General features: G+C 42.9%; 1 protein-coding gene and 1 pseudogene across 1 annotated transcript in view; one reads left to right on the forward strand and one right to left on the reverse strand.

Moving 5' to 3' along the window:
• Positions 1-25,023, reverse strand: part of LOC124775172 (homeobox protein SIX5-like) — a 157,692-nt gene extending 132,669 nt beyond the window's left edge. Inside the window, exons 1-2 of the mRNA XM_047250015.1 lie at positions 24,655-25,023; positions 11,878-12,038 (exon numbers count right to left, since the gene is read on the reverse strand). Coding sequence (XP_047105971.1) covers positions 11,878-12,038; positions 24,655-25,023 — 530 coding nt within the window. The remainder of the gene's footprint in view (positions 1-11,877; positions 12,039-24,654) is intronic.
• Positions 19,936-20,053, forward strand: LOC124727761 (annotated as a pseudogene).
• Positions 25,024-25,800: the final 777 nt, after the last annotated feature.

The raw sequence follows: 25,800 nt of genomic DNA on the forward strand, positions 1-25,800 counted from the left end.
CCAGCGTATTCAAAGGCAGAGATATGTAAACATGCAGATTACGGCGCTGCGGTCGACAACGCCTATGTAAGGCAACAAGCGTTTGGCGCAGTTGTTAGATTGGTTACTGCTGCTTCAATAGCTGTTTGTCAAAATTTAAGGGAGTTTGATCGTGGTGTCAGCGCACGAGCGATGGGACACAGCATCTCCGAGGTAGCGATGAAGTGGGAATTTTCCCGGACGACCGTATCACAAGTGTATGGTTCAAATGCCTCTGAGCACTACGGGACCTTACAGTGGAGGTCATCAGTCCCCTAGAACTTAGAACCACTTAAACCTAACTAACCTAAGGACATCACACACATCCATGCACGAGGCAGGATTCGAACCTGCGACCGTAGCAGTCACGAGGTTCCGGTCTGAAGCGCCTAGAACTGCTCGGCCACCGCGGACGGCTATCACGAGTGTACCGTGAATATCAGAATATAGTAAAACATCAAATCTCTGGCATCGCTGAGGCCGGAAAAAATCCTGCAAGAATGGGACCACTGACAAATCGTTCAACGTGACAGAAGTGCAATCCTTCCGAAAATTGTTGCAGATTTCAAAGCTGCAGACCAACTCGTGTACCCTTGATGACTGCACGACGCAAAACCTTACGCCTCGCCTAGGCCCGTCAACGCCAACATTGGACTGATGATGACTGGAAACATGTTTCCTGGTAGGACGAGTCTCGTTTCAAATTGTATCGAGCGGATGGACGTGTACGAGTATGGAGAGAACCCTGCATGCCAGCAGGGGACTGTTCAAGCTCGTGGAGGCTCTGTAATGATGTGGCGCGTGTGCAGCTCGAGTGATATGGACCCCTGATACGCCTAGATACGACTTGACAGGTGACACGTACGTAAGCATCCTGCCTGATCACCTGCATCCAACCGTGTCCGTTGTGCATTCCGACGGACGTGGGCAATTCCAGAAGGACAATGCGACACCCCACACGTCGAGAAATGCTACAGAGTTGCTCCAGGAACACTCTTCTCAGTTTTAAATACTTCCACTGGCCACCAAACTCTTCACAAATGAGCATTACTGAGCATATCCGAGATGCTTTGCAACGTGCTGTTCGGAAGAGATCTTCACCCCCTCGTAGTCTTACGGATTTATGGACAGCCGTGCAGGATTCATGGTTGTAATTTCCTCCAGCACTACATCAAACATTAGTCGTGTCCATGCCACGTCGTGTTGCGGCACTTCTGCGTGCTCGCAGGGGCCGTACACGAAATTAGGCAGGTGTACCAGTTTCCTTCGCTCTTCAGTGTGTGTTGAAGATATATAATATTTTGAAGTATTAGCGCTTTTAGTCCACGGGTGAAAACAGAAATTGATTTTCCACGATATATCTATTGGAAAGCTAGTGGGAGAAGTTAGCTCGACAGGAGCCAACGCCTTAAAGGGGAGATTGTTGGCAAGATAAATTTCAAAAATGGCTCTGAGCACTATGGTTCTGAGGTCATCAGTTCCCTAGAACTTAGAACTACTTAAACCTAACTAACCTAAGGACATCACACACATCCATTCCCGAGGCAGGATTCGAACCTACGACCGTAGCGGTCGCGCGGTTCCAGATTGTAGCGCCTAGAGCCGCTCGGCAACTCCGGCCGGCAGATAAATTTCACGGACATGTGTGTGTGTGTGTGTGTGTGTGTGTGTGTCTGTGTGTGTGTGTGGGCGCGCGCGCGTGTGCTTGTGTGTGTGTGTGTGTGTGTGTGTGTGTGTGTGTGTGTGTGTGTGTGTGTGTGTGTGTATGTGTGTGTGTGTGTGTGTGTATTTTCTGACTAGCCTACAATGAGTGGTAGGATCCTATCAAGAATATAATAAACGTCTGCACTGAGTTGTTATGAAACAAAAGGCGTATCTGTATAATCCTTGGAGTTTTAACAGTTTAAATCTGAAAGAAAAGTAATTATCCTGGTAGTCTTTGGTATATGTACGTGCTGAAAGAAGTAATATTATATACAAAGAAATAAATCATACCATCTGAAAGATATTGGAATAACCTCATTGGTAGTATGTGTGAACAGAGGACGTTACATCGCTGATGTTGAGCTGTGAACGTCTTTGCCTTTTTGCTGTGAGTATGTTCCATATGAACGAACTTGTCAAAATTCTGTCAGCGCCATCAACGTAAACAAACTGAAATAGCAAGACACTGTTGAAATGTACATGTTTAAAAAGTTCTATCACAAAAGATAAAGCTGGAGAGACTGAAGCACACAGATAAACTCTCAAGCTCGCTGAACACAAGTCAGACCAAACTCTATCAACTAAATAAGAGAAGTGTAGGCCAGCGACTCATTAACTCTAATAACGCGCCTAGCAAGGGAAAAGTTGTATCTGATACCTCTAACAGAAGAACTAAGTGCACAAGGATGATTTAGGGACGTTACACTTGGCGAGTGACTTCTCTGTTGCCGGCCGCGGTGGTCTAGCGGTTCTAGGCGCTCAGTCCAGAACCGCGCTACTGCTACGGTCGCAGGTTCGAATCCTGCCTCGGGCATGGATGTGTGTGATGTCCTTAGGTTAGTTAGGTTTAAGTAGTTCTAAGTTCTAGGGGACTGATGACCACAGATGTTAAGTCCCATAGTGCTCAGAGCCATTTGAACCATTTTTTTTTTTTTGACTTCTCTGTTCCCATATTACGCAAAATTATAAATAATTGTCTGATTAAGAAAACATATTCATTAATTTGAACTACTCAGTCTAGGGAAAAAAGACTAAATCCACAAAACATGACCGTTTTGACTGGTGCAGCTGCCTTCCTGTCAAGACACCGTCGTAATATAACACACTGAAAACTTCAGTTACGTATTTTTGTATATATAACATTGAAATTTAAAAGTACGTTGAAGGATAACGGTAGACTATACAACTGCCAATTTTTCCCTTCACTTGAGGCTCACAATTTATGTCCAGTACAGGCCTAAATGTTACATTCCTATTTTCCTGCAAGCATTTCATTTTTGTTTTTAATCTCTCGTACAGAACAGAATGAGGACAAACAGGTATATATTCCTAGTGTTTAAATAAAATGAGAGTTACTACGGACCTGGATGCTAACGTGAATAAAAACTTTGTAACTAGCAGAACACTTCAATGATATAGACTTAAACAACTGATACTCTTGTAAACCGTTTAATATAACTTTTACACCTAACGTCCCATCAATGAACTGGTCATAAAAGGCAGAATACAAACTCTGATAGGGCAAGAATGGTGTACAAAGTCGGTTGTATCCTTTTCAGAGGAACCATCCTCTGACCGACATAGCGGAACGACCAAAAACATAACATGTGAATTGTTTAATGCTGTTTTGAATCTCCCTCCCCCTGAATGCGGGTAAAGTGCCTTAAACAGTGGCTAACTTCGCGCATTGGTGGACTCCAGGAACTACCTCTGCTGAAACTTATCCTTGAAGTGAGGATATATTTTTCTGTTCTGTCTACAGAAGGCGCAAATGGTGTTTATTTTGAAAAATCTAAAGAAAATTAATTCATTTTGTAATACAACGCAATTAAAATAGTTCTATCAGGAATGACAAATTGATGTTGACGCCAACAACAAATGCATTTAGTACATTACAAATAAAGCAACTTCTTCTGAAACCTCCGTGACCAATTAGTCAAACGTTCACAGCCATCGGAATTTAAGTCCGTTCTGACGTAAGAGAAAATTAAGTAGTTATGCAGTTTTCACATACACTGTTTTAAATTTATAATTTTAGAAATAAAATCATCTACTAAAATAGACCAATTCGTAAAGATTTTACATACGTTTCGGCTTAGTTAACTATTTTCGGACAATACACAAATAAGAATCCATTGATGTTTCACATGCTTTAGTTTGTGTAAGTCTTAAAGATGACCACATGAACTCTTTTCTGAAAGTTTTCTGAAGGTGATTAAACAAACTGAAAGTGGCAACGTATGTTCAGTTGTATCGAATTCCACTGTTTCAATAGCAGTTTTTGTTTTATATCTATAAATAATGATTTTATGGAACCAAAAGCAAAGGTGTAACCTAATGCAAACACATTTAAGACGTATTAGAAAAAAAATAATTCTTCCTCGTTGACAAATATTTTGTGTTAAAAGGCGATTTATTTACTATTTGTAAGACAATCCATTTTAAGGAGGATGTGCAAGTGTCTTCTGCGATAAATTCGTTACTAAGAATGGCTTCTGGAGTTGAAAGCATCGACAAAATTAAATTCTTTGATGCTGACGGTGATATCTTTTATATTACGTTTAACTTACATTAGAGACGATCGATTTGTTGTTGCTGTGTCAACGGAGTTAGAATACTTTAATACCTCTAAGGAATAACAACATTATTAGGCTGAAATATCAAAAGCATCACTTTCAAATCGTTCTTTCGCTTAATTAATCCCAACGTAGTTGAGGTAATGGTAGCAGCAATTACTGTCTACATATAAATGTATGAGGAAGCGAAGAATAGTTCAGTTATGACTATGAAAGCGACGAACAACTTTTCTTTGTGGTAAGACACGAAGGGTTTCACACCTCTCAGAGACACTGAAAATCGGGGCATATGTTGTTCCAAAAGGTATTATGTGACTAATCGTGCAAAACACGCAGCACATTACTACTTCTTATCACTTTAATAGAGCGTTTGTTTTTGTCAGTGGCCTAGCGAAATCGTTTTTCTATCCTTGTGATCTCTCTGTGTTTTAATTTTGGCAACCGTCTCAGTACGGTACGTGAAGTGAGTAACTGCCAAGTGAAGTAACTGGACTCTCAAGTATAGCTGTTGGTAACGAAACAAATCTCTCTTTTGGAAACGTATGTTTCTCTTTTTTTAATGTTAGTGTATCGAAGTTGCCTGTGAACGGAATCAATAAACTGGATGTTCTTACTGCTTCTCTAGGGTAGTGGAGAAAAGGGCCTAACGTGACACAACCCCTCTGACAGGCATGCGGAGGAAAATAAAGGAGTATGGAGTCTCTGGGGGAAGTCTAAAGGAGTTACAAAATCCACGCCGGATTCAGAAAAAGTTCTCCGCCAGCACACAAGATACGGGTCAGAACAGAGCCTATATTGTAACGTTTCCTGTGGATTTGTATAGAGCAAAAGGCGTTTCTCCAATTTTCGCTGCCTTTCACGGTCGTATCTGTCAGTTTGCGCGGTATTTAGGTTGTATCCACAGTGAGAGGTGGGTGGCTTCTGCGGTCTGCACACAACTTCCCTGATTGGGTGAACAGTACCGGCGGGAAACGGATGGGGCGTTCCCTCAAACCTCGACTTTTTAAAGCCTTCCCCGTAACGTCAATAATATTCGCACACTGTGAAGTCTCCCTGTTCAGCTCACCTAAACACAGGACTTAGAATGAAAGGTTAGACGACCCAGCACTCACACCAATTTTTTTGTCGCGTCTGCTCCCCACACCACTATCCTAACAAATCACCCACGACAGTTGTGGAATAATTAATCATAGTTTCCTGAAATCGTAATTTTCATCATTTATGGCGAAATAATGGAAGAGCTGTTACTCTATTAATGCGAAGTGGAATAGCTGTTACATAATGGCAACTGTTACGCCCGTAACAGACAACTTATTTCATTCAAAAAAAATTTTTTATAATCATATTTGACTGCAATGTCAAAGGGAGTAAAAAACGAAAGAAAGAAAGAAACGAAATTTGGTAACCATATGAAGATTTTACAGAAAAACAGTCAACGTTGAATCAGTCGCCGAAGCTGCTTCTGGTATCCACGTTGTTTACGAACATAATATATTTTATATAGCTGCTTTAGAATTCTAAGCTCATTTATAAAGACCCAAAGTACGCGTCCTACTGAACTGTTAAGGGCGTGGCATGTTTGAGTCTCACGCGAGGCGTGTGAGTAATTTTTTACAACAAGAAGCTATAATCACTCCATATGAATAAAACAGCTAGAAAATAATCTGTCGCAGGTTCATAAATTTCAATAGTTTGATCGCCTTCATCTTGAAGGAAGCAGGAATATTAGAGCTTAACGTCCCGTCGACATCGAGATCATTAGAGACGAGCACAAACTTGGATTGGGGAAGGATGGGGAGAGAAATCGGCTGTGTCCTTTCAAAGGAAGCATTCCGGCATTCGCCTTAAATGATTTATGGAAATCACGGAAAACCTAAATTTGGATGGCTGGACAGGGAATTGAACCGTCGTCCTCCCGAATGCGAGTCCAGCATCAATCATGGGCGGATCTAGAGGGGGGACAGCAAACGGTTGATCGCCCTCTCTGCCCCCCCCCCCCCACCCCCACCGACACTGGTACCAGTGCCGAAAAACCCCGAGTCCTCACACGTCAGCCTAAAAATTATATATTTTTCAGTTTTTCCAGTAGCCCTGAATTTCCTAAATACGGTTATTGGCATAGTAAACAACAATAAGCAGCTTAATTATATGTTAACACACAACAGCTTCAGATCATTGGAAAATTTTTTCACCCCCGCCTCCTCCCCTGGAGGATCCGCCTCTGAGTGTGCTAACTACTGCGCCATTTCTCTCAGTACCTTCATCTAGCGAGGTACCAGTAAAGAGTTCGATCACATATCAACATCGAGAAATTCAGGTAGTTTCAAAAGGTTTTTCTAGCAAATTATATGTTTGAATACTTAAAACTAAACTCCTGCCGAACAGGCCATGAAGGCTCAACGGTACTGACCGGCCGCCGTGTCATCCTCAGCTCATAGGCCTCATGCAGATATGGTGGGGTACGTGGTCAGCACACCGCTCTCCCGGCCGTATGTCAGTTTCCGAGATCGGAGCCACTACTTCTCAATCAAGTAGCTCCTCAGTTTGCCTCGCAAGGGCTGAGTGCACCCCGCTTGCCAACAGCGCTCGGCAGACAGGAAGGTCACCCATCCCCAAGTGCTAGCCCAGCCCGACAGCGCTTAACTTCGGTGATCTGACGAGAACCGGTGTTACCACTGCGGCAAGGCGGTTGGCGTTTGAATACTTGGTACCAAAATTTACCTACGGTTCCAGTAGCTTTCAGGACGTAACATATACAGATCTTTGCTACACTTATCCACTTCCAGAGTAGCCCACATGTTTTATTTGGCACGTCTGGCTGAATGGCAGCATGTATGTACGAACGTCCATTATAAGTAATTAGGAAACTGAGAAGGGAAATTACTATTTCGAGAGCATCTGTACAATATCTTATTACTAACGTCGACTAGGAAATTGTTACAGCTACAAAAATTGGGGAACATTCAACAAATATCCGAAATATCGGGTCAACTTAAGCATTATAGCTCACTCCAGTGTATAGGTTAAGTGAGTAAACAGTAGGTTATCCGAGATGAATGCCGAGGTTTTTCTTTTCCACAGGATATAATGCTGTGGTTAATGTAGGACGCATTGTTACTGAATACCCTCAATGACTTCAGTTTTATTGCGGCATGGTGGAAAATATTGCAAGAGAGAAACTATAACTTTTAATCATACGTCTGAAGTCAATGCAACTTTTTTCTGGAAGAAAGAAAAGAAAAACTTATTTGCTACTATTTGCGGATCAAGAAACCTAAAAGTGATGTGGTGGGTAACGTTTTTGCAGCACCCCCAGCAATGCATACTGGAATATTAGGCGTGGTTTTTATAAGCATAAACATGCTGTTCTAGAGAGGCACAGCAACTAGCAGTGAGAAGAAACTGTTATGTACAAGGCGTGTTTTTTAAGTAAGTACCTTTTTGCCACACCGCGGCCGCAGCGCTGCGGTCGGCGCTCTGCACATGCGCACTGGGTACCTACATCTATTGTCTACGCACTGACGCCATTACAAACTGATTCTTCCTTGTTTACGTTTTGTGCTGAGTGTTTAAGATGCCTCCGATAACCGTGCGTCCTGCCGACTTTGAAGTACGGGCTGTTATAAGATTTCTTAGTGCTAAAGGCCTAAAAGCGATCGATATTCATCGTGAGATCTGTGCAGTTTACGGAGAAAACATTATGAGTGATGGAATGGTATGAAAGTCGGTGAGAGCATTTAAAGATGGCCGCACAAATGGGCATGATGAACAACGGAGTGGGCGTCCTTCGGTCGTTAATGAAAGTTTGGTGCAGGAAGTGGACAATAAGGTGAGAGAAAACAGACGCTTTACGATTTCCTCCTTGCGGGATGACTTTCCTAATCTTTCTCGTAGTGTTTTGTATGGCATTGTGATCGAGCACTTTAATTACCGAAAATTGTGCGCACGTTGAGTACCGAAAATGTTGACAAATGTGCATAAAACCAAACGTTTAGACAGTGCATTGACTTTCCTTGAGCGGTACCACAAAGACGATGATGATTTTTTTAGCCAAATTGTTACGGGTGACGAAACATGTGTGGCTTACGTCACGCCAGAATCAAAGCAACAGTCCATGGAATGGCGGCATTCAGATTCACCCAGAAAAGTGAAGTTTGAGCGAACAATTTCTGCCCGGAAAATCATGTGCACAGTTTTTTGGGACAGAAAAGGAGTACTGCTTGTCGAATTTCTGCCTCGTAATGAGACAATCAATGCAGCAGCTTACTTTAAGACATTGCACAATCTGCGCCATTCAATTCAGAACAATAGACGTGGCAAGTTGAGCAGGGGCATCGTTTCGCTGCAAGACAATGCCCATCCGCATGTGGCGAATCAGACCAAAGATCTCATCACATCTTTTCGATCGGAAATTCTAGATCATCCTGTGTACAGCGCCGATCTTGCGCCCAGTGACTACCATCTGTTCCTGCACTTGAAGAAGCACATGGGCAGTCAGCGTCTTCAAGACGGTGACAAAGTCAAAACAGTGGTGATGCAGTGGTTAACAAGCCAGGGGGCAGACTTCTACGAGGAGGGTATTAAACAACTGGTACAACGTTATGACAAGTGCCTCAATATTGACGGAAATTATGTAGAAAAGTAGACTAAGGTGCAGGCTTTCAAGTAAAAATAAAATTATTGAGATATCTTAGAATGTCTTTCTTTTAATTTCAAAACAGTACTTACTTAAAAAACACGCCTCGTACTACAGTCACAGGTTCCAGCCTATTAGGGCATGTTCTTATCTGACTGATCAGCTATAATAGCTGCCTCAGTGTTTCTAGCACTCCTGAAGGTGCGTTACACCTGTGCGCCTCGCGGCTAGTCGTCGTGCGGCTCTGCTTGCTCCATAGGAAAGTAGAGGCACATGTCTCCCCGACTGGCATGGGGAAACCCCTGCAGCTGCGCACGGTGGTCCGTAGGCAGAATTCAGAGGCATGCATGACTTCTCACCAGAGCATGCGCCTGCTTGGGCTGCGTGCAATGGCCGCAGGCGCCTAATGCGCACCGATAGTCGCAATGGTATGACGCACCTTTACTATTCCATGGCAGCCTGCCGAGCGAGGTGGCGCAGTGTTAGGCACTGGTCTAGCATCCGGGAGGACGATGTCTCAAATACTCATCTGGCCGTCTAGATTTAGGTCTTACTGTGATGGTCCTAAATCGCTAAAGGCGGCTGTCGGGATAGTTCCCCTGCAAGGGGACTTCTGAGTTCCTTCCCCGATCCGAGTTTTTGCTCCCCTCTAATGACCTCGTCCTCAATGGGTGGTCTTCCTTCCTTTCTTCCTTTGAGGCAGCCATTCAAGGTGTAGAATCCTTTGTGACTTATTACAGTTTAGCTAACCAGTCTGATCTCAGATTGCTTCTAGAAGCCGAAAGAGGTAATTTTCATCTACATTAACCAACAACGTATAGGGATTGGTTTTCTTATAATCTGATCTTAAAGAATGGACTCTCTTTAAGTGGGAACATTTTTCTGTTAGGCTTTAATGTGTTAACTGATATCAATTGAAGCAACAAGTTTACTGTTACCAGTCACTATTGACTTTATTTCCGCTGCACCATGTCAGTGCTTTAAGCCTCCGTCATCAAGTAGATTTATGTAGATTAATACGACATAAGTGTGTTATGTTACGACTTTCGTGTTTCGTTTTTGTCTACATCCATTAGACAGTGCCACAGCTTACCCCAAAGTCGTAACACTACACACACATGCCGTCTTAATTCACATAAATCCACTTTATGATAGAGATTTAAGCCTCTTAAACGCGTAACAAATTCTGATTGGTAACAATAAGAATGGAAATCAAAGAGTAAAATATAATTTTACGAACAAAAAGATAATATCATGTAATGTGAAACAATAGCTTCTGAAGACAGCTGTTTCACCCCATCTCTACATACTCTACATCGAAAACCAGGTTCATTAAAGACCATTTTAAATCGAAAAACAAGAACTGAAGAGATTCAAGGAAATATACGTTCTCGAACGATTAAATGGAGCTGGCTTCAATAGGAGAAAAGCAGATCACAGCGTTCCAGTAGAGCCGTTAATTGAGCCTGTATGTTAGGTATGTTTGAAATTCTACGGACATATTTACGAAATACACAACACCAAACTAAGCAAACGACGTAGATAATCAGTTCAAAGAGGATCAAGATCAAGAAGCTGAAAGAACTAACGATAACCTACACCTAAAGAACATGCCAGAACGTATCTCAAGAATTCATGGAGCATTTCGAATTCTCGTAAATAAGTACAGATACGCGAACAATTAAAAAGCGACGCAATAAACAACATAATGACTTCTTTTAGGGGATGAGATGATTATGAGACCAGCTAACAAGTTAGGATGTGCTGTCTGAATGGGTAAAAAGAACATCAGTAAATTTCATTTCGAGCTGCTTCATAATGAAATAGCAACAGAAAGAAGCATTTTATGAAGCGGTACACACGGTTACTCTTCCACTGTTCTACATTAAAACATTGCGTACGGATCTCAAGTTAACTTGTATTTCGTGCGCCACACCTTACGGATGGATCTCGACATGACTCGCATTTTCTACACGCTGTCTTTAGATGCTACCAGTTGTCATATATTTTAAATACTACTTATATTTAGGTGTTTACACCAGTAGTAAATGTATCAATCCCTATTGTCCTCATGTAATTTATGCTTATTTTGTTATAACGTTAACCCTTTCGAGACGCCGCCCGAGTCTCATTCGGGCATTGGTTACATTCCAAATGACTTTCATGTCGACAAACTTCCAATTGACAGGGACCAATAATTTTATGAAATTCGCGTGCCTATTTTGTCCTATGACGTACAGTGCCCAACGTGTATGCGTAATATTTCACTGAAAATGTGTGAGAGTCCTACAAGTTGGTGCAACACAGAGGGGAAAGTTACTGATTCGTGATGAGGTCTTTAGCGATTTCTATAAAATAAGTCAGCCACTAAAAACAATCAAAAACTTTATCTTCGTTTTAAATGACCGTGGAGAGGATTCAAGAGCTGTGTTTTATAGTCGAAGTTATCATGAGAAGGGAGCTTGTAGTGTGACTAATGTTCAGGTTGGTGGAATTTGCTCGTATCTCTTAAAAAGCTTCACTTCATAGAAAGCTTGGAATAGGAGTTATATGTAACATGTAGAATCTTTCGGGATTATGTCTTTTGGAGAAACAACATAAAAACCAGCACAGGTACCGCCTTTCGATACTTCAGTAATTTATGATCGGAGGTTTAAATGTTTTTGAGTAGGTGATCAATACGTCTCTGCTCTTATTTTGACATTATCAGAACACAGTCGCAAACGGAGCTTTTCTGATGATGTGGTCATAAAAGAAAGATCATTCAACATTCACTACTGTTAATTGTTTATCACTGATAAAAGTGGGGAATGACACACGAGATGATGTATTTCACAGCAAACATGACACTCGAGCTGACAGAAGGAGGGAAGAGCCGAGTAACACATTATGTGGGTGACATGCAGAAAAGCTAGGGAAGTGAGCGAGCAGGGGCATACCGACCTCCGGGTGTGGACGGGCCTGTCGCGCTGGCGCCGGTTCTTGAACCAGTTGGACACCTGGGTGAGCGTCAGGCCCGTCTTCTTGGACAGGCCCTTCTTCTCGTCGGGCGTGGGGTACCGGTTGCGGTTGTAGCACTCCTTGAGCGCGTTCCGCGACCGCTCCTACGACAGCAACGCAACCACGTCATGCAAACAGCACAACACGCTCTCACGCTCGCCATTGCTGCGAGGCATTTTCAAGAAATGATCCCATTTCCAGACAGTAGTTTTAATATGTTACGCAGAAAAAAGTAAAAACATTTTGAGCAGTTTCTGAAATATGTCTGCCTGCTCCATTAGTAATCACGCCTTGCACTCAAGTGACGCTCGCGCCCACCAACCATATGGGGAATGGTGATGGTGATGATCAGTGTGTGATACGGAACGAATCATGAGCTACTGGAGGGCTGCTATCTTCATCTAATAAACTGCTTCACTTTTAGACTCCTGAGAAATGACACAATGAAAACATAGCATGGCTTCCTGTGACGAGGATGATGGTAGGAGGGTGGTTAAAGGAAAGTGAATGCCAGACGACGACTCGATCTAGACCCTGGCTTTCACCAGCAGTGCAGTTACCGCGGAGCCTTATCTGTCCATCTTTATAGCTCAGAGTCTCACCATTAGGTATACAAGCAGAACTCATTTGGTAATAGCGAAAGGTAAGGGACCGGTTTTAAATCATTGTCTACAAACACTTTTAATTCGTCAGAAAGATTACGATGCCAGGAATAAAATTGAATGTGGCAAACCAAGGAAGGTTAGAGTTTAAACAGAAAGATCAAATTAAAAGTAGCCCGGAAAATATTTCAAGCACCTTAAGATTGGCCCAGGAACAATTCATCATCTTTCCCGAGTGTGCATGATATAAACTGGATTGCCTACCTTAAAGTGCATGAAATATTTTCCGGTCCCTTTTACTTCGCCCACCCAGAAGCAATCTTCGACGTCCAAGTAATTTGAGACGAAGCGCTGTGATAACAATTATGAGAAAGTGAAAGCACCCCGACTTGATTGACGGAACCATCCAAATATTCTCCTGAAATTATTTAGGTAAATGATGGGAGACGTAACTAAGGATGGCCGGACGTGGACTTCAACCACTGCTCTCCAGTATACGGGCCCACTTTCTTACCACAGCGCAGTCTTGACGACTGGAGAAAAGTATGTTAGGCTTAAAACTCACAGTGTTTACTTTGTGGATGGGCGTGTTTCATGTCAACTGCTGCGGCCACGGAGCTATAGCTCCTAGTATCTATTGCGAAATGGGTGACAGCTGTCACATGAATGTTTACGTGGCAAGAACTTCGACTAACTTGGACCTCTGGGGTTAATAGGAGATCTCTTTTCAATGAAGCTGATTTTGACAATATTGCCAGCAAGACACTTCCCCATTCCCAAAACCTGTACTGGAATTACTCGAAATACACACCTTGACCTTCAAGCGCCATGAGTATCACTCCCACTGGGCACTCATGGAGACCATACAGTTGAATGTTTCACATGTTGTAAGTCTCCATGTTTTACTGAAGTCTGAACTGTAATGTTACAGTACAACAAAGCAAAACGCATCTATGCCTAAAAGTGGTTTAGTTACTTTGTTCATATATTTATACAATAAATGACAGTCCAGGAATCACACCCAGTTCTCTAGCACCAAAACCTCAGCGATTCTTATATTCCATAAGATAATCAAGAGTGATTGAATTCTGAATTGCATATATTTGTGTAATTAAGATCGTACTAACGTGATTGTTGTATGCTCAATGATAAGTCACAAAGTTTTACATTAAATAACAATAATAACGTGCCCCACTTTGAGTGCACACACTGTTGGTGTCGTGGTTAGTTCATTAATGACACCGTTTGTACAGTAAACTAAAGATAGTTATGAAATATTTGTACTGCTGTCGTTAAATGCAACAGACCAAAGCTATTTTTTCACTTGCCTCTCACATGCCGCTACTTCTTGACAAATTAAGTTAATTCAAGTCAAGAACCTCTATCCCAGCATCATATAGATGGTACCCAAACGTTGAGAGAGAAGTGAACCGTACTTCCCTTAAACACAAATAAAAAAGTACTAAGGAGCAGTTTATGGAAAGAACATTAAAGCACTTAACGACTGCGTTGTCCTTTGTTCCTCTTCGTTGTTTCTTCAAGTGGCGCATACTATTTGTACAAGCTAACACTATTTCGTAACACCCGGTCAACTCATTTCACACTGCATATATACAGACTTCCATCACTGCATCATACAATAAGGTGACATACAGCCTATAAAGCTTAAGAAGTCATCAACACCTATCTTTACCATTTCCGAGACTCCACTGAACATGCATTTCCTCTGACGCCCTTTAAACAATATTTCGTTACTAACGAATGATTTAATTACGAAGCACGATAGTTTTGAGATTAAATTATTGGTAGATGCACCAAGTATTTAAACGCACAACCTAGACGGACACGAATCGTTGCTATTGATGCGTTAAATATGTGAAAAATACTGTTAATTTTAACAAGCAGGGAATTAGTCGAGGCCTCTCCCCGTTGTGATATATATTGAAAATTGTATTGCAATTTAATGTACTTCCAAATTCAGTGTTTTATGCCAGTGCAAAATTTGATGGTAGATCGGTTTCCAGCAGACATGGCAGTTGAACTTCGTGCTTATTATTTAGACGGCAGACATGATGGTCTTCTTCAGGTGCTGCCGTTATGGTTTTACGTGTGAACAGTGTCTGGCCTCCACCCCGACCATATATATTGTTGAAACAGACTTCTTCTCCCCTTCTGCCCTTTAACGCACTTTTTTTTTCTAGGCCATCTCGCCATTAGTTCGTTTTGCTGGTTCTGTCGATTGAGCTGGTCCACGAAATCTTAATGAATTGAGTGCCGGATCCGATTTGAAACCTCCGTCCCTGTTTCCCAAGTTTTCCAACACATTTATTTTGGTAGATTCCTTAATTACGTTGTGCTAGAAATCTGGATGCTGCTGAACGATACTAGTTTAGTCATATCTCGGTCTATATCAATAAGGGAAACCAGAATTCACACGGAAAGACTTAGGTGTTCGTTTTTTCCGCACGCTGTTCGAGAGTGGAATAACAGAGAATTTTTTTGAAAGTGGTTCGATGAACCCTCTGCCGGGCACTTAAGTGTTTCTTAAGAATTTCTTAAGAAATTTTGTGATGATCTCAAAGTAAAATCTTTGACGAATAGAACACTTTTTCTGTGAATCTCATCTATTTCCATGGCAGTGTGAGGGAGCGCACGAAACATCATTGCGCATATGCCTCAGCTGTCACTGCGGCGACTTGCTTTAATGAAATAATAATTAATGAACAGTAGATATATTTCCTAAAAAGATTTTTATAATAACTGTAGCAGCTTTTTTAAGTATACGAAAACATTGAAATGTATCGAAAATCAGTGGTAAAATTTGCCGACAGTGTTACAACAGTTTTCTTCGCAAGCTAACGTAGTTTCCAAAGCCCAGATTCACCTTCGAGGCTTCCATTGCGATGTTAGCACGTTTGAAATGGGTATTTGTAAGAAATAACGGCGAATTTTAAATCAATAAATGCAATTAAGCTGACTGATCGATAGTGGCCATGAAGTTATCAATTAGGAAACCTAGTTTAATGTGCCTCTGTTCATGTCGAAGGCCTCAGACTAGACGTTAGAACCTATTGACAGAAGTACCTCACGTCGAGCCCTGCAGATAATATACGAGGCCTGTTCAGAAAGTAAGCTCCGATTGATTGCCAAATTGAAACCACAGTGAACATCAGAAATGTTTTACTTCTAACAATTAGCTACACCTTTCAGCTACTTCTCTACGTAGTCGCCGTTCTGACTTAGACTTTTGTCATAGCGCTGTACCAACTTTTCAATAGCCTCATCATAGAAGGCAGCCGCCAGTGCTTTCCGCCAATTCTCCACGCTGGCCTACACCTCGTTGTCTGTGTCAAAATGTTGTCTTCAAAGACAGCGGTTCATGTGACCAGAGATGAAACTCAGGGGGAGACAATTGCGGACTGTATTGTGGGTAAACTAACATTTCCATTTGAAAACGATGCAGGAGCATCTTCATTGCCCCTGCAGAATGCGGCTGAGAATTGTCTTGAAGAAGAAACAGCACGACAGTTATGTAATGTTAGCTGCATAGCTTCAGGCGAAATTTCTCACCAGGCCCTCGTACTTGGCGGCAGACACTATTTTCTAGACATCTTTACGCACTCACTGCGAGCTCAGAAATGAGAAGAGCGACGTGATGCTAACTGGGGTTATACTAGAGACACTACCCAACACATCTGTGCAAAGCTTTATCGGATTTTCATAGTCGTTTCCATTTCGCGACCGATCGGAGCTTACTTTCTGAACGCCCCTCGTATTTTTACAACACCCTCGTCGTCTATCCCCACCACTGCCTGTCTCTCCCCTTTCTTTTGCTCTCTCTCACCCAGTACAGTTCTTCTGTCAGTAAGCAGCCGTTATGTATTGTAGACAACATCGTAGAACCTAATCTAATGAAAATCATTTAAAATTCACTGTTCAGTAATGACAAACATTTCGTAGCCAGCAATATAAAAAAAATGATACATTAACTCATCCTGTAACACGAATACAAGATGCATTTCTGTCACAAATGACAATCAGGTATTAAAATATGTAAATTTATTTTTTAGAATGTGATCATGTTGTCCAATATTTCATTTGTGTTGCAACCTGTGAAGTTGTAATTTTATCATGTAAACACTGTATACAAATCAGTAATTTTGCAGTATAAGTGATAAGAAGAAAAACTACATTGGAACGTCACATGCAAGGGAAGAACGTAAAAGCATTCGCAGTTTAAAAATCCACTACTTGTTCTAAGTTAGTTTCGCGCATTTCCTAACTGTAAATTCATCATAACACCTCTCTGAGACAGGTTTCTATTGTAATGAAGATCCCTCCATAGTCGCTGGAGCCAAGTTAATATAAGGTAGTACATCCCTTAACATTCGCACCTGAATGTATCATTAATTGTTATTGTTTTTGCTGTTACTGCAGTGTTGCAGATGGCACTGTATTACTACGTGGTGTAGATTATATGCTTTAAAACAAAGTAGGAAGCCATATTGTTATTCACGGGACATCAGCATTATGTAGTAACAAGGCACTGAAGGCACTGGTTTGCTTCTGTAAAAATCCCCGCTTAACTTTCCAGAACGACATAAGAAACTTGTCAATAGTGTAAAAATCTGTCCTTATATGCAGCGTGCCTTGCAGTAACGTCTTCGAGTGTCCTCCGACACTCCACTGTTCAGCAACAACTACATGGGCTTCGGCAACATTTGCCCTAAGGGTAACATCATATGCGCAGAGGGGACAGTAAGGACAATAGAATCCGTGCACTTCATTCTTCACTTTCCTTCCCTTCCCCTCGGGAATGTGTGCTAACCCTAATGAGTGCATGCATACGTGGCGGAGCAGGGAAGACCTCGCAGATATGGACGGTAAGAGGGGAATCAAGCACCTCTCACCAGCAACAAGTAACATATGAATCAGTGGAACGGCAACCGTGTTACTCGCTTGCTACGTTCGAGCGATACAGTACGACGTGGAAACAAAGGAGAAGGGTACAACGCACAATTTATTACCGATGCAATAACTACGTTTAGTGAGTTCTATAATTATTGTTCCTCTAGAAGCGAAAGATACCTAGCTACTCCCCCGTTCGGATCTCCAGCAGAGAAATGATCGAATAGCAGCCGTCAACAAGAAAAAAAAATTGGTACGCGTAACAGCTTTATAACGGAATTCTAAAATATCAAAATCCTGTGTAGGTAACAACTTCATAAACTGGAATTGTAACTGGATCGGTACAGATTGAACATTAAGAGAAATAATTATACATACATACTGAAACACACGAAAGAATATAATTTTTTGTTCAGGTGATAAATTGCTGCAATTAGTTACTGTAATGGAAATGAACTATATAATCTAACTGAGATTTGTAAATAATCGCCCGATGTGCATAAAAATGATAAGTACTCAGTGGATAATCTAATATTAAAGCGCATGTGTCAGTATGCACTTATGATGTAAAATATGGTGATATGTATATTGAAATACATGAGTTGGGAAGTCTTCAATGAAGTCTTCGATGAACGATGCGAAGAGAAAATTGTGAAGACCTAATGATAAAAAAGAAACGTCACAAAAGATACAATTTTTTTTGTCAACACCATGACTTGTAATGAAAAGTACATAGTTTAAGTAGAGGAAAATCAAGCTCTTCTTGTGACCGAGTTCCGTAACAATTAGTTGGGATCAGACTGACTTTAATCTCTTCATTAACCCAGACTTTCTTATTGTAAAGTATGAATCATAACTGAAACTGTTTACAAACACATTACGAAAAAGCGAAGGTGGGTGTTGGAATACAGTTGCACAGTAACGAAATCTCTAGATGAAAACATGTAGAATCAAAACCAAAATATGGACAAAGGGTGAAAAGTATACAGGGTTTTATATTGCAATGTTGCGAAAAAATAAATAATTGCTGGAAAAATTCGGATAACAGCAGATTCGTTGATTGAAATGAACGATAAAGATGGTATAAGGGAATCGATGTCGTTTCAGGAAAGTGAAAGACAAGACTTAATATTTCAGCAGACAGAACATTTAAAATGGAGGGGTAAAGTATCTCTTTAATTGTCTGTAAAACGAAAGTTGAATGGAAAGTACGGTAAAATCTGGGAACTCACTTAAAATGTGGAAGCCTTATATCGAAGAATTTTATGGTAGAAGAAATACTGAGTAAGTTATCGAAGCAGAAGTAGGAGTTGTGATAGATGAAGTACAGAAAGAGGCTCTTATACAGAAGACTGAAGTGAAATGATAGATGAAGCATAAAGTACCATTGGACATCACGTGATGAGGGGGTTATTGGAAGAAATGAAGGAAAATCGGTTGAGAAAGATTTCTCATTCTATTAAAATGTTTTTAGCAACTGTAGAACAAATAAGACTTCACTGATGTGTTTGCAGTTACTCTAAAAAAGAAGGGCGGTGCATGGTAGCGTAAGGATCAGGAACCTGTTAGTCTCATTCATTACCGAGCGAGGTGGTGCATTGGTTAGCACATTGGACTCGCGCTTGGGAGGCCGAACCGCACAGTAATCCTGGGTTCGGTGTGGGGCGGCGGTGGGATGGGTGGACTTCTGTGGCCTGTTGTGGGGTTGTGGACCATTGCGGGCTACGGCGGGACGAAACCTCTCCGGCGTTTCTAGGTCCCCGGTTTAATACACAATACGTTTCTGAATGCACTGCTTGACGCATTTCGGGAATTTATTCTCTTTGTCATGTGCAAATATCTACATCGGTGCTTCTACTGCCTTGGAATCATCGGCTTGTGGTGTTACTGTAATTGGAAAGTCGGAAAATACACTATACATAATTCATTCGTTTTCAAATCTCTGCATTATCCAGAGTGTTACATGTACAAATGTGATTTGTGCGTGAATAGAACCGTAAACTCACCGAGTTTTCATTTCACACTCTAAAAATTTTCTATGAGTGCCGCTCTGGTCACACGACACGCGTCCGAGCGGTAGGAAAATTCGTTCCATTCTTATGTAGAAACAGTCTGCCAATGGCCATCATAGCAGCACTGATGCGTTCTCTGAGCTGTTACAATATTATTGGCTGGGGGATATGTAAACACTGTCCTCAATGTACCCCAAAAGGAGAACGTCACAAGGCCACAGGAGCGGGGGGAGGGGGGGCCAACGGAACAGAGCCACATCATCATCATCAATGCACCCAATCCAGCGCTGGCTGCAGAATTCGGCGTTTAGGTGGCGACGAACAACGCTGCTCCAAAGAGGGGGAGCCTCGTCTTGTTGGAAGATGAAATTTTCGGAATGTGCAGTCAGTTGTACAAAGAACCACAACTGCAACATATCAACGTAAGAGACACGTTCAGTCCTCTCGCAAAAGAAAAACGGCCCATACAGCTTTGTCTAGGCAACGGCCTTGCCGCAGTGGATACACCGGTACCCGCGAGATCACCGAAGTTAAGCGCTGTCGGGCGTGGTCGGCACTTGGATGGGTGACCACCCGGGCCGCCATGCGCTGTTGCCATTTTTAGGGGTGCACTCAGCCTCGTGATGCCAATTGAGGAGCTACTAGATCGAATAGTAGCGGCTTCGGTCAAGAATACCATCTTACGGCCGGGAGAGCGGTGTGCTGGCCCCACGCCCCTCCTATCCGCATCCACCACCGAGGATGACACGGCGGTCGGATGGTCCCGGTAGGCCACTCGTGGCCTGAAGACGGAGTGCTTTTTTTATACAGCTTTGTCTGTGACACGTTCATCGAAACTCGTTCATGTGCCACATTTTCGCATTGTAGCGATTACCCTTTCCAGATAAATGGAAGGTTGCTTCGACGCTTAATATCACTATGGAAGCAAAATGTTCATCCTCAAGTGCTTCCTGCGTTATGATGCAAGGTTTGAAATATAACCTTAAATTAAACCTCTTCCGAACAAGCCTTTGAAGGCCCAACGGTACCGACCGGCCGCCGGGTCATCCATAGCCACAAGCGTAACTCGATGCGGATAGAGGCATGTGGTCAGCACACCGCTCTCCCGACCGTATGTTAGTTTATGAGACCGGAGCCGCTGCTTCTCAATCAAGTAGCTCCCCAGTTTGCCTCACAAGGGTTGAGTGCAACCCGCTTGCCAACAGCGCTCGGCAGACCGGATGGTCACCCATCCTAGTGCAAGCCCAGCCCGACAGCGCTTAACTTCTGTGATATGGGGGGAACTGGTGTAACCACTGCGGCACGGCCGTTGGCTTGAAATGTAACCGACATCACAAAATCTTCCACACAGTATGCTGCGGAATTGCCGTTTTCTTTTAGGACTATGTAGGAAACTCACTCTCACCCTGTTCGCGGTTGCATCTGGCACATTTGGTCCAGGAGTAGGCCTACTTCTCTGTTAACACAGACAACTATTACCACTAAATTGTCGATATCACCGCACAATGCTCCGTTTACGTGGCGGTTTTTTCCATATTCCTGTGAATGCGAGCTACACTGTCGTAATAGATAAACATCTCGCATATTCCATATGTTTCTTGCATTGTCTCCATTTTGTCAAGGTACTGCACTCGTAACGCCAACTGGTGGGCACAATACAAACTCGCAGGATCTACGTTTCTATTCATACAGTGTACACTTGTACACGTAATACAATGGAAAACATAGAACTTTCAAAAGGGATGAACCATTTATAGTCGCCCTATATAAAACTTGCGTTTTTTTAATGAGGTAATGTCAAACAATAGTTCATGGAAGTACGTTCCGTCTTTGCAACTAAATGAAAGGCAGTCTGTTTATTGCCCTAATCGTTTCGCTTCTTTTATTTATGAAGCGTCGTCAGTGGCCCTTAATACATTTGTTTTTATATATGTAGTAAATACATCATGTAGAAGTTACAAATATGTTATTATGTTAGTTTCCTCTTGTTTTTTCAGACCAGAAACAACTTTTGTGGCACAATTTTGGTGGTGTTAAATTATGTTTGGTGTTACTGACGATTTCCAATGTTGCTAGTTCGTATGCGTGGTCCTGGAGTTGTGTTCATTCGGTCCCCGTCTCCAGATGGACGATTTCCGGTGTTGTTTTTTTTTACCCACATTTATTGCAACGCTTCGCTTGCACTTTTCGCTGTGTGTTTAGCATGTCTGTGTTTAAGTATGTAGTGTGTGTGTGTCTATCTTTCGCCTTTTGTTTATGTTGTATCTGTGGTTTGATATTTTAATTTGTTTTGTGTGTGTGTGGTTTGTTACATGTGAATGAGTCATTGCTCATGGGAGTGTTTTCTTTCAAATAAAAAGTGAGAATGTGTTATTCTCTGTGTGAGTGGATATTTGTGTGTATATATGTATGTGTGTCTTAATTTATTCTGGTTATGTTTCACATTTCTGTTTGTTATTGTTTAAGGGGCTAACATGATCAGTGAGTCACTGCTTATGTTGATTTGCTCATTCATTACTTGCTTCTTCGCTGCAAAGGCTATTTGTAAATGAAAGTTTTCCTATAATGTCCCTCTAATAATTTACATGTGCTGCTCAATGTTTTATCAGGTGTTCAGTAAAGGTACAGTGGCTGTTTTCATACTTCCAGCTTCTTATATGTTCTTTATATCTAGTTTTGAAGTTCCTGCCTGTCATTACCAGAAGAAGCTTATTAAATAAAGGAAGAGAAACGCATTTGGAACGAATGAAAAGGGAAAAAATGATGATCAGATAATAGTATTTTTTCTCTGTCTACTTATAGGTATCGTGTCTCCCTTTCCCATTACTTAAATTACAAAATTAAGGACACAATATTTTTCTGGTATATATGAGGGATATGCGGATTGTAGGGTCCGATTGGGGGCGAAATGGAAACCACAGAGAAAATCTGATGAAGCTTTGCGCAGATGTGTAGAGCAGTGTCTCTAGTAGCCCTATCGATCGCGGCACGCCACTCTTTTCAGTCCTGAGCTCACAGTGAGAATGTAAAGATGGCTAGAAAGTTGTGACTCGCGCCAGTATGAGGCCATGGTTAAAGGTTTCGCCTGAAACTATGCAACCCACATAACATACCTGTCATACGTTTCGTTATACACGAGAATTCTCGTCCGCACTCTGCAGGGGCAATGAAGATGCTCCTGCAGCGATTTCGATGGGAAGTGTTTGATCACCCGCGATACAGCCCATAATTGGCTCCGCGTGAAGTTCATCTCTGCTAACATGAACTGCTGGCTAAGAAGACAGCCTTTTGGCACAGACAACGAGCCATAGACCAGCGTAGAGAATCGGCGGAAAGCACAGACGGCTGCCTTCTATGACGATGGCATGGGAAAGTTGCTACAACACTAAGGCAGATTTCGAAGTCGGAACGACGACTATGTAGCTAAGTAGCTAGAAGTTGTAGCGAACTGTTACAAATAAAACATTTTTGATTTATACAGTGGTTTCCATTTCGCGACGGATCGGACCCTACTTTCCGAACAGCCATCGTATCAGTTACACGTGTACACTACTGGCCATTAAAATTGCTACACCAAGAAGATGACGTGCTACAGATGCGAAATTTAACCGAGAGGAAGAAGATGCTGTGATATGCAAATGATTAGCTTTTATGAGCATTTATACAAGGTTTGCGCCGGTGGCGACACCTACAACGTGCTGACATGAGGAAAGTCTCCAACCGATTTCTGATACACAAGCAGCAGTTGACCGGCGTTGCCTGGTGAAGCGTTGTTGTGATGCCTCGTGTAAGGAGGAGAAATGCGTACCATCACGTTTCTGACTTTAATAAAGGTTGGATTGTAGCCTACCGAGATTGCGGTTTATCGTAACGCGACATTGCTGCTCGCGTTGGTCGAGAACCCATGCCTGTTAGCAGAATATGGAATCGGTGGGTTCAGGAGGGCAATACAGAATGCCGTGCTGGATCCCAACGGCCTCGTATCACTAGCAGTCGAGATGACAGGCATCTTATCCGCATGGCTGTAACGGATCGTGCAGCCACGTCTCGATCCCTGAGTCAACATATGGGGACGTTTCCAAGACAACTACCATCTGCACGAACAGTTCGACGACGTTTGCAGCAGCATCGACTATCAGCTCGAAGACCATGGCTGCGGTTACTCTTGACGCTGCATCACAGACAGTAGCGCCTGCGATGGTGAACTCAACTACGAACCTGGGTGCACGAATGGCAAAACGTCATTTTTTCGGATGAATCCAGGTTTTGTTTGCAGCATCACGATGGTCGCATCCGTGTTTGGCATCGTGGTGAACGCACATTGGAAGCGTGTATTCGTCATCGCCGTACTGGCGTATCACCCAGCGTGATTGTATGGGGTGCCATTGGTTACACGTCTCGGTTACCACTTGTTCGCATTGACGGCACTTTGAACAGTGGACGTTACATTTCAGATGAGTTACGACCCTTGGCTCTACACTTCATTCGATCCCTGCGAAACCCTACATTTGAGCAGCATAATGCACGACCGCATGTTGCAGGTCCTGTACGGGCCTCTCTGGATACAGAAAATGTTCGACTGCTGCCCTGGCCAGCACATTCTCCAGATCTCTCACCAATTGAAAACGTATGGTCATTGGTGGCCGAGCAACTGGCTCGTCACAACACGCCAGTCACTACTCTTGATGAACTGCGGTATCGTGTTGAAGTTGCATGGGCAGCTGTACCTGTACACGTCATCCAAGCTCTGTTTGACTTAATGCCCAGGCGTGCCAAGGCCGTCATTACGGCCAGAGGTGGTTGTTCTGGGTACTGATTTCTCAGGATCTATCCACCCAAATTGCGTGAAAATGTAATCACTTGTCAGTTCTAGTATAATATATTTGTCCAATAAATACCCGTTTATCATTTGCATTTCTTCTTGATGTAGCAATTTTAATGGCCAGTAGTGTATTATAGCACGACAGTGTGAGTGAATCATCGCAGGTGAGTAGTACAGCTGGTGTGCCAGTTTACTAATGGAGACGTGGTCTTCGAAAACTCTTTCTGAGCAGTTTACACGCCGGATACGTTTCCCAGCAGCGACCTACTTGATCGTCTACTTCTCAATTCAAGGATCAGTATGGTTCGAGCCCAGTGCGTTGTCGCCTGTGTCGGACGGGCGCGGCTAAGTAAGGGCGAGCAGCGCGGAGCGGTACCTTGAAGCAGTAGACGGTCTCCTCGCCATCCCAGATGGTCCTGGGCAGCTGGTACTTCTTGCGTAGGCGGTACTTGTCGACGGCGCCGAGCGGCCGGCCGCGCACGCGCTCCGCCTCGCGGTAGTGCGCGGCGAACCACAGCTGCTGCAGGTGCGCGTGGTGGCGCGCGCTGAACGGTTGCGACTCGAGGATGGCGTACAGCTCGTGGTAGTGGCCGCGCTGGAAGGCGACGGCGGCGCGCGCGCGCAGCACCGACTCGTGGCCGCGGATCAGCCCCGCCGGCGACAGCAGCCGCAGGAAGCGCTCCAGCCGCGCGATGTCGCCCGCCTGCGGCACGGCGGAAACGTTCACATCTACATCTACACCCATACTCCGCTAGCCACCTGACGGTGTGAGTCGGAGGGTAATTTCAGTACCTCTGTCGGTTCTCACTTCTACTCCAGTCTCGTATTGTTCGTGGAAAGAAAGATTGTCGGTATGACTCTGTGTGTGCTCTCATCTTTCTAATTTTATCCTCATGGTCTCTTCGCGAGATATACGTAGGAGGGAGCAATATACTGCTTGACTCCTCGGTGAAGGCATGTTCTCGAAACTCCAACAAAAGGTCTTACCGAGCTATTGAGCGTCTCTCCTGCAAAGTCTTCCACTGGAGTTTATCTATCATCTCCGTAACGTTTTCACGATTACTAAATGATCCTGTAACGAAGCGCGCTGCTCTCCGTTGGATCTTCTCTATCTCTTCTATCAACCCTATCTGGTACGGATCCCACACCGCTGAGCAATATTCAAGCAGTGGGCGAACAAGTTTACTGTAACATACTTCCTTTGTTTTCGGATTGCATTTCCTTAGGATTCTTCCAATTAATCTCAGTCTGGCATCTGCTTTACCGACGATCAACTGTATATGATCATTCCATTTTAAATCACCCCTAATGCCTACTCCCAGATAATTTATGGAATTAACTGCTTCCAGTTGCTGACCTGCTATATTGCAGCTAAATGATAAAGGATCTTTCTTTCTATGTATTCGCAGCACATTACACTTGTCTACATTGAGATTCAATTGCCATTCCCTGCATCATGCGTCAATTCGTTGCAGATCCACCTGCATTTCAGTACAATTTTCCATTTTACAACCTTTCGATA

The sequence above is a fragment of the Schistocerca piceifrons genome, chromosome 1 (genome assembly GCF_021461385.2).
Source record: "Schistocerca piceifrons isolate TAMUIC-IGC-003096 chromosome 1, iqSchPice1.1, whole genome shotgun sequence".
NCBI lineage: Eukaryota > Metazoa > Arthropoda > Insecta > Orthoptera > Acrididae > Schistocerca > Schistocerca piceifrons.